The sequence below is a fragment of the Neolamprologus multifasciatus genome, chromosome 16 (assembly GCF_963576455.1).
Source record: "Neolamprologus multifasciatus chromosome 16, fNeoMul1.2, whole genome shotgun sequence".
Taxonomy (NCBI): domain Eukaryota; kingdom Metazoa; phylum Chordata; class Actinopteri; order Cichliformes; family Cichlidae; genus Neolamprologus; species Neolamprologus multifasciatus.
In genome coordinates, this window is record NC_140454.1 from 1679958 (window position 1) to 1689957 (window position 10000).

A 10000-nucleotide genomic window follows, 5' to 3' on the forward strand; every position below is an offset into this window, starting at 1 on the left:
TTGGTTATTAGATGCTGCTCCAGCCAGTCAGAGAATCCCCCGCCCTCTCCTCTCTGCGCCGCAAGCAGCAGGCGCACCTCGCAAACGGAGGGCGCCCTTACTCCCAGCAAACGGGAGATAAAAAACCGATCGGTGCCTGTACCATTCCCAATATGCGCTGGCATGACGTCGGGGCAGCATGAGTACAAGCATTTTTTTAGCCGATGCCCGTGATGCCGCCCCCACCACGATGCCGCCCCGGGCAACCGCCCGTGTCGCCCGTATCTAAAACCGCTACTGGATCAGGAAGAGCTCCTGCAGACGAAGTCTGATGAGTCAAAGCTGCACAGCAAACACGTCACTTTGCACTTCGATTTGAATAAGAGTGCTGCAAAGTTTTAATCAGTCTGTTTAATGAAATCAATGTTTCCCCCCGTGGGCCACTGCTGCCAACTCCACAGTAAAACATTCAGACCATGAATTAATAACAGTTTTTTCTGGGTCTGTCACTGTTTCTGGCTGCGTGCCTGCTGCTGTGTAACAGTGGACTTCAGGAACAGGAACGGCGTGTTCGAGAGGCTCTGCAGGACGTACAGTATGTAGGAAGAATCTGCAAACGATCGTCCTCCTCTGCACAGTTTCCAGTAGAACTCATTGACGTGTCGACTGGCTGTTTACAGAGGGCTCAAATAAGACTTCCTGCTCTTTGTCTGCGCTGAGAAGATGTGATTGCACTGATTGCACAGCATATCCGACACTCCAGGACTCTTCTTGGAATCGTTTGACAATTAATTTGCCTGATAAATCTTGTAGTAGAATGAAAAATGCTCTGTGCTGTTCTGCAGCTGATACAAATGTTTGTGCTGAAATCTTTGTCTTTATAAAGCCAGTGCATGACACCAGTATCAGTGATCACTGTGCCTCTGTTTTTGTGTTTCTTCTTCATTCGGCATTCCTTCTCATGGTGTCAGCTCAAAGAACAAAGCAGTGCAAAGAGGAAGTGAGTCACCTGATTGACAGGGTGTAGCCGAGCCCTCTGTAGGGCTGCTGGAGTTATCTCGTTGGACCTACTGCCCTTTCTCTGTGGAGGAGAAGTTTGGGAATTCGACTACACAGAACGTGCTTCATCAAGTTTTAGCTGCAGGATAAAAAGAACTGTTGGTGGACTCATCCTCACCACCAGTGTTGGGACTAACACGTTATTAAGTAACGCGTTACAGTAACTACGTTATTATTGTGGTAACGAGCACGGTAACTAGTTATTATGCCAAAATCAGGAACGCGTTACTCGTTACTGGGATTTAGATAGGGTCATGATTCGTTACTTCGTGTGTTGCGTTTGACTTACCTCGGAAATCGGAACACGAACCTGGGAATAATGTCACACTCGAGTAAACGGCATTCTGGTTAGCCTCGTTGGAGAAGTCTGTATTCCAATATGGCGACGCCCTCGAAAACGCTTGTTTTGCTAGCCCTCTACAAAAACAAATTACTACTAAACACATATGCAGCTCATCTGCAGTCTGCCTTCCTACTGAGAAGGCAGAATTTCCGAGTCCCGAGTACAAAGGAAAGCACCACAACTGCAGTTTCCGTGTTGGACGTAAAAAGCGCACGTGACACTGTGACGTAAGCTACAATCATGGCGGCAGTCGAAGATGGTCCAGGCATGGGTTTTCTTTCCTGGAAATATTCACATTATTTCTCCTTTCTGATGGTAAAAGACAGGAATATTGTCGTCAACTGTACTCTCTGTGGAGGTTCTAAAACTCTTTCGACATCAAAGACTAGCAATTCTAATCTGATGAAACATCTTCAGAAACAGCATGCATCTACCAACTTAGTTGAAAAAGATCCCGAAGGCAACGTTGGTGACTCTAGCTCCGTTGACGCTATTCCAGCAAAACAACGAAAGCTTGATTTTGGACAGCCTGCTGCACAGTCCATCACCCAGCCCCAGCTACACAGGCTGATTGCCAGATATGTTGTGGAAGACATGAAACCCATCTCAACAGTTGAGTCCCATGCTTTCAGACAACTGATTAGTCATATACCTGTGCGAGGGAGAGCTGGGAAGGCACCATGCAGAAAGACATTTTCCAGTTTCCTAGACCAAGAATGTGCCAACATGGAGTCAGAGCTCAAAAATACACATGACATGGTAGAATACATCTCCACAACAGCAGACATTTGGACTGTGCATAATAAAAGTTTTCTTGGTGTGACCGCGCATTGGATAAATGCACAAAACATGAAACATGAGAAAGCAGCGCTGGTATGCAGGCGATTTATGGGTCGACATACGTATGACAGTATTGCATCTGAGCTGGACAACATTAACTCATCTCATGGCCTATCGTTTAAAATCACATCAACTGTAACGGATAATGGCTCCAATTTTGTCAAGGCTTTTAAAGTGTACCAGCCACCACCTGAGTCAGATGACTCTGAATATGAGGAGGATGAGGTGACTTTTGTTTCGATTGGGGATGCGCTACAGAATGGTGCTGATGATGCTGATGATGCAATTTCTTTACCGCCACATCAGAGATGTGCATCGCACACAATGAATCTTATCTCTTGCACTGATGTGGAGAAGTGGCTATTGTCTGAAGCTGCAACAAAAACCATCTACAGAAGTGCCACCACAAAATGTGCAGGGCTGTGGAACAAGGCCAGTCGTTCCACAGTGGCTGCTGAGATTGAGGAAGACATTATTGCAAAGAAACTACTAGTACCTTGCACAACAAGGTGGAACTCGTTCTATTATGCTCTGGAGAGAATTTCAAAGATACCTTTGGTGGAGCTGAACACAATCTCATCCACATTACAGTTGAAATGTTTCAATGAGAGGGAGCATCAGTGTGTCAGAGAGTACTGTGCAGTCATGAAACCACTTACTGTGGCACTGGACATTCTTCAAGGAGAAGACCATTGTTTTTATGGCACACTCCTACCCACACTGGAATCGCTGATGACCAAGACTCTGGCTATAAAAAATGGTCTGCAAATTCTTGTTGGGCTACCAGATACAGTTGTCGAGGTAAGAGATGATATTTTCATTTGTGTTTATCTTTAATGAAATGTATTACTCAATTGCTTTTTATATTGTGCTGTGCTGTTGTGTCACATGCAAGTGAATGCTGTTACAGTTACAGATACTTAACCCCAATAAATAAATAAAATAAATACAACGTAGTAAAATACACACTATTTACAAATGAAAATACATTCTATATAAAACTACAGCATGCTGTTAATGTTTAATTAATTTAATGTTGAAGCAATGCAATGCAAAAGTGTTTTTTGCACTTTTACTGTGTCGTTATTACAGGCAGTCAAAACAAGGTTTGCACATGTCCTTGGAAGTGAAGATGCTTTGCTGGCTGCTGTGACACTACCAAAATTTAAGCTTCGTTGGCTACATGACCAGGCGCGGAAGGACCTCGCAAAGGCACGTCTGCTGGTAGAGTGTCAAAAACCTCTCCCTGAGCAAGATCAGCTACAACCAGGTACCAGCGCCACCAACACAACACAGCACCCGGGTTCTAGCAAAGAGGATGAGTTCTTCTCCTTTGAAGAGAATGAGGACATATATGCCACTGCTGAAGGTGAGGTAGCCGAGTACCTCAAATCAGGAGCAACAGGGTTAGACTCTCTGAATCATTTCCCGATGATAAAGAAACTGTCTCTTAAACTTAATGCAGCTACTCCTTCAAGCGCCCCAGTTGAAAGGCTTTTCAGCATGGGAAACCTGATTCTCACTCCAAAGAGGAACAAGTTGTCTGATCATAAGTTTGAGAAGCTTCTCCTCTTGAGGTACAATTGTTGGTTTGATGGAACCAAAGTTGAGTAGTGCTCATATGATGATGATGTGTTGCCTTCAGTGGTGCTCTACAAGGTAAAGTAGGGTTATTTCCAAGTGAAACTTGGGCTTCTGAAGCACTTAAAATACCATTATATTTTATTTATCTACATGGCCTGTATGGAGGCAATATTATTTTGGTTTGACTGTTTATGAAGCTGAAAATACGTATTATTTATTTTATTTCTGTTTGTGGGGCTGAACATACTTGTAATTAATTTTATTTCTCTTCTCTTTCTCTGAAAATACTTTTATTACTGAACATGAGGTCTCCCGTTGGTGCAATTCAGCAGTTAAGTTTACAAAGTTAAGTTCAGTTAACTTTACAAAGAATGGACGAACCTCACCGTGTTTATGTTTTATCAGTTTTTGCACTTTGATACCTACTTTGATACCTACAGGTCCTAAATTGTCTGAGGTACAGTTTAATGTTGGCACTGCTAAAAGCATACTTTATGTCCATTTAAATGGCAAAAATAAATATCTTTCAAAAGTTTCAACACACTGTATGTTGTGTTTTGTGATCCACTGCTTCTTCCTAGTGATACTACGTACAATGATTAGATTTATAACACTGCTGTAACAACCCCAGAATGATGTGTTTGCATTTGTAGAGGGTTGAAAACACACAGATAAAAAAGTGACACATAAAACAAACTTTGTTAATTTCTAATTTAGTTTCATTCATTTCATCATTAACTTGCACTCGCACTACTACACTTCCATTTTAACCATTTTAGGTTCAGGCCATTAGGTGGCACAGTGTACTTGTGGCAGGATAGTGCTAACATGTAAGCAAGCTAGAAGACTGGCATCCTTGCTGGGTATCCAGTTAGGGAAGCAACACATTAATAAGAGAATTCTGGGTAAAACCCAAGTTACTTTCCCTAGTAACTAGTTACTTTGAAAGTAACAAGTAACTTGAAGTAACTGAGTTACTTTTGATAGGAGTAACTAGTAATGTAACTAAGTTACTAATTTAAAGTAACTTACCCAACACTGCTCACCACAGATTCAACCCAAAGTTTAACAGTGTGGTGAAGGGGAGAAGTGGGGCTGACGGCAGGAACCAACCAGGAGCTGATATGAATACACCTGAGGGAGGAGCATCTTTTAAAACTCAGTAAAATATATATACATGTACGTTTCCAGAGAGTTCCTGTCGCTGATTGAACCCCTAAAAACAACAGCTGTGGTCGTCAGTAGGGGTGCAACGATACACAAAATTCACGGTTCGGTTCGATATTTATTCGATACAAAAAAAATGTTCATGCTTTTTTAATTTGTCATTTATTAAAATTATAAATATATATTTTAACTCAAAAGTACAGTTTTTAAATTTAATGTTGCTGAAACAAAGTAATAAAAAATAAATCTATCTGATGGAGAAATCACTCATCTTTGGAAAAGAGAGTTTATTACAGAGAAATGTCTCTTTCCAAAATAAAAGCTATACTATACGCTTCTTCTGGGCTATATTCTCAGCAGCATATTAAACATATCAGGTCCCCATAAGGAGAATCATGTGCTAACGGCTGTCTAAATGACTCGGCTAAAGTTTGTAGCATGCGTGCTTGTTGTTTTTGTCTGCTTCCACTTGTCTTTGCACTAGGATGATGTCGGAGTAAATGTGCAGTCAGTCATATTCGTTGTGTTCCCACTAGTGCTGTCAGCGTTAATCTGAAATGACGTTAACGCCACAACACGGCAAATCTCCGTTTGCCAAATCTCCGTCCAGCCCCACGCATGGGGCGATCCGCGGCCAACGCGCGTTAACGAGCTAACTGCGCTAGCGAGCTAACTGCGCTAGCGAGCTAACTGCGCTAATGAGCTAACTGCGCTAACGAGCTAACTGAACTACATGGGTGGGAACTACTGCTAACGCAGTAGTTCCCACCCATGTAATTGAGCATTGCTGGCACATCCGACATACTGTTTTACTTTAGTCCATGACGCGCTTACCTTCAGGGTCATACGTCACATGAAAACCAAAATAGTTCCAAACGCCAGATCTGAATGAGGGTGGGGGAGGTTCAATTTGCCATGTTGCAACGAGCTTAGCTTCTGTCTTGCTAGCTTGCGCTGCGCTCAGTGGATCTGCGCTCGACAGTGCAGCCTAGGCGGAGTAGTCGAGCGCAGATCCACTGAGCGCTCGACACAGACAGCATCGTCAGAAGGAAAGTTGATAAAATAATTTAAAATTTTGTATTGTTCGATACATATGCGTACCGAACCAAAAGCACTGTATCGAATGGTTCAACATCGATACGAGTATCGATGTTGCACCGCTAGTCGTCAGTGTTACACATTCACGTTTTCTCTCTGTTCAAATAATTCCTTCATGCCTTGAGAAAGCTCAAGACTTTTGCTTCCTAATAACCACACATCTATAAATATGCAGCTTCGTACAGCTCACTCTGACTCCAGTTAAACACCAAGTAGTGTCGTAGATGTTATGTCTCACTCTTCACCGTGTTAGAGACACAGTGGGAATAGATAACGTGAGCATTTGACAGCATATGTTTGCAATTCAATTTCAAGGAAAACAAGAAGAGAAGGCAAACATCAGGGTAAACACTGCTGTCAGAGCGATGGACAGAGCTGGTGTCAGTGACTGTGGCAGGAGCTCTGTGGACAGGAGAAGCTCACCTTCAAGGAGTTTGCAGAACCTTTCCATCATCAGAGGTGGCAAAGGTGCAGACACTTGTTACTTTAGTAGAAATACTTTTATATACAAGCTTAAACCTCAATCAGAAAAAAAACCTCCCATTGTACACAGAGCAGAATATAAGCTTGACATTTCCAGGTTATCAAACCCCACTGAGCATCCTCCACTTTAATTCTGAGCTCTCTTATTCCTCTCCGGTCCTTCTTTCTTATCTTTCTCTGAGTGAAGTTAGCTCGTTCTTTCAAATACAGCAGCTGGACCTGTAGCTAGCAGACAAACTGAGGGACAAAGTTTACAGTTTGTGTGTTTGCTGAGCTGATAGAAGTGTTGCATTTGAAATTACCTGCCTTTATGCTCGTGCCTCCTCAGTAGGGACACCTGCTTAAGCACTGTGACCACAGCCTCTGGTCATCTGCAGTTGTTCCGGTGTTATGCCAAAAATAATAACTCCCTGCAGTTTATTTAGCATCAGGTCCGTTTCATTTTGTTTTGAATTCAATTCAATTCAATTTTATTTATATAGCGCCAAATCACAACAAATGTCGCCTCAAGGCGCTTCATAGATACAGAGAAAAGCCCAACAATCATATGACCCCCTATGAGCAAGCACTTTGGCGACAGTGGGAAGGAAAAACTCCCTTTTAACAGGAAGAAACCTCCGGCAGAACCAGGCTCAGGGAGGGGCGGCCATCTGCTGCGACCGGTTGGGGTGAGAGAAGGAAGACAGGATAAAGACATGCTGTGGAAGAGAGACAGAGATTAATAACAGATACGATTCAATACAGAGAGGTCTGTTAATACATAGTGAGTGAGAAAGGTGACTGGAAAGGAAAAACTCAATGCATCATGGGAATCCCCCGGCAGCCTACATCTATTGCAGCATAACTAAGGGAGGATTCAGGGTCACCTGGTCCAGCCCTAACTATATGCTTTAGCAAAAAGGAAGGTTTTAAGCCTAATCTTAAAAGTAGAGATAGTGTCTGTCTCCTGAATCCAAATTTTGAGTTAATCAAATGAATTCTTTTATGGTCAGAACAACTTAGCAGTGTAACTTCTAATGAAACTATTTTCTTTTGCTATACTTGCTGTGAAAACCAGATGACTTTGTGTGTCAGCATGAGGATTCTGCACGATTCGACGATATATAATATATATAATTATAATGTTGCCACTAAAAAGTAGTCTAATATTTCCCCATATACTCTGGCTCCCATTCATTTACAGTAAAGACCTTTAAAGGACATTTTGTTCAAATCTTTGTCCATTTACAGAGTTTCTAGTTTCATTCTTATGAATATTCTGAAGGTTTTTACCAAACATCATCTATAATCTGCTGTATAGAAAGTTTTATTAATAAAATGCTGGTTGTTAACAGTATTGTGTCATAATCAGTGTTGGTCAAGTTACTTGAGAAAAGTAATCAGTAACTAATTACCGATTACTTCCCCCAAAAAGTAATCCCATTACTTTACTGATTACTTATTTTCAAAAGTAATTAATTACTTAGTTACTTTTTAAAAACACGATTTACAACCTGAATAGGTGATAAAGTGATAGATCTTTCAGCCCAATTCTACTTTTTCTGCATAATCCATCATACAAAATGTAATCAAATGAAAAAGTCTCTTTTTAAAACTTGTTTTATTAGTTTTAATCTTTTAACTTTATGCATCAAGCAAACATTTAATTATCTGCAACATTCTCTGACTGGAAGAAATTAGTTTAACATTTAAACCTATTTTCTGCACATTCCAGCACATAAAATAAAATATTTTTTGTGTTTACACTCAGTCTTTCAAATAGATGCAAATAAAACACAGCAGAAAATAAATAAAGTCAAAGACTAGCGGTGCTGTTGCTCTATTTTCACCTGTAAAGCAGGAGTGGGGTAGGCGGAGGTTTACCCTGGTGCAGGTGTGCAGCGGTCAGTGGAAGAATCTGTGAGTTTCTCTGTGAGTTTCTCTGTGAGTTTCCCATTACGTCGTAGCTACTCGGTGCTTGTTTGGAAGTTTAGGGGTTTTTTTCGCTGTAAAAAGAAGTTTTCTTCCCACGCACAACGGACACTAATGTTTTTGTCACTTTTTATGGAATCAAACTCAAAGTAAGGTCAGTACTTCCACGCTTTAAACGCTGCACGCTCATACTCTCTCTGCACTCGATATATGATCCATTATTGATCTGCACACAGCTGTTGTCACGAACGTCGCACTCGCTTACGTCACTGTCATGAGACATTCTTGCAAAAAATCACGGTTTTAGTAACGCAGTAACGCAGCGTTCCTACGGGAAAGTAACGGTAATCCAATTACCGTTTTTGCAATAGCAATCCCTTACTTTATTCGTTACCTGAAAAAAGTACAAGTAACGCGTTACTGCCCATCTCTGGTCATAATAAATGTGTTTACAGAGTGAGGACAAAGATACATCCAGAGTCCCATGTGTGAAACCCTTTGAGCCTAATGTGTTGACAGTTGGCTTAATTCAATGCTTAGATTTTGATTCTGTATTTAAACTGCGGCACATTTAGATGGAAAATATCTCGTTTGTATATATACACAAACAAAAGAAATGTATCTTCATTTTGTAATAAACTGGGAGGGTCATATCTGTATCAGTGGTAAACGTCTGGCAAAGGTTACAGACCCGTAACGCCTTTAAACTCATCATCTTTTTCCTTTTTGCTGTTACATTGTAGCAGATACGTCGTGTATTTCAACGTAACTAATTTTTTTGTTAAAATGTGATTTGAGACAGAACGACCTTTTATATATATTATAATATAATGTTGTTACATTTGATCCCATAGCAGAGCGACATCACCCTGACGTTGTCATGTTAGCAGGACACATATACTGATGCTGTCCTGTAGGACCACTGCAGTGTCGCACAAACACGTCTGTGTTGGCGTCTCCTGATGTGCTGGTGAGTCGGCAGCTGAATGTATAAAGTTGATGATTTTTTAAATGTTGCTATGAGAGCAGCTGTAGCTGGTTGATGGGAGGAGCTGAAGCACTGAAAGAGCTGAGAGGACGTGCAGGGGAGAGAGACGCGACGACTTTAATACGTTTCCGATTTAATAATCACTATAGTTACGTGTAAGTGTGGCCATTGTTAGCACAGGTTCAGTTACTTTTAGTTCTTCTCTCCCAACAAACAGTGTCAGTTGTCAGAGAGCGGAGCTGCAGCTCCATTGTTATTCTGCTCGGCTCTGTGTCTGTGCCTTTGTCTGAGTTTCTCAATTTCTCACTTCCACTTGAGAGCAAGCTGTTGGTTAATTGGATTTTTCTTCCCTGGCTGGGAAGAGGTGGCATACAGACATGTGACAGTGACACACACAAAGACACAGACACACACAGAACACACACACACACACAAAGACACACACACACACACAGACACACACACACAGACACACACACACAGACACAGACACACACAGACACCCACAGACACACACACACAGACACAGACACACACAGAGACACACA

General features: G+C 41.6%; 1 protein-coding gene across 1 annotated transcript; it reads left to right on the forward strand.

Moving 5' to 3' along the window:
• Positions 1-945: 945 nt before the first annotated feature.
• Positions 946-3218, forward strand: LOC146499963 (uncharacterized). The gene has a single exon (XM_085136388.1). The coding sequence runs from the start codon at positions 1622-1624 to the stop codon at positions 3056-3058; it is 1437 nt and encodes a 478-aa protein (XP_084992514.1). The 5' UTR covers positions 946-1621; the 3' UTR covers positions 3059-3218.
• The last annotated feature ends 6782 nt before the right edge of the window (positions 3219-10000 follow it).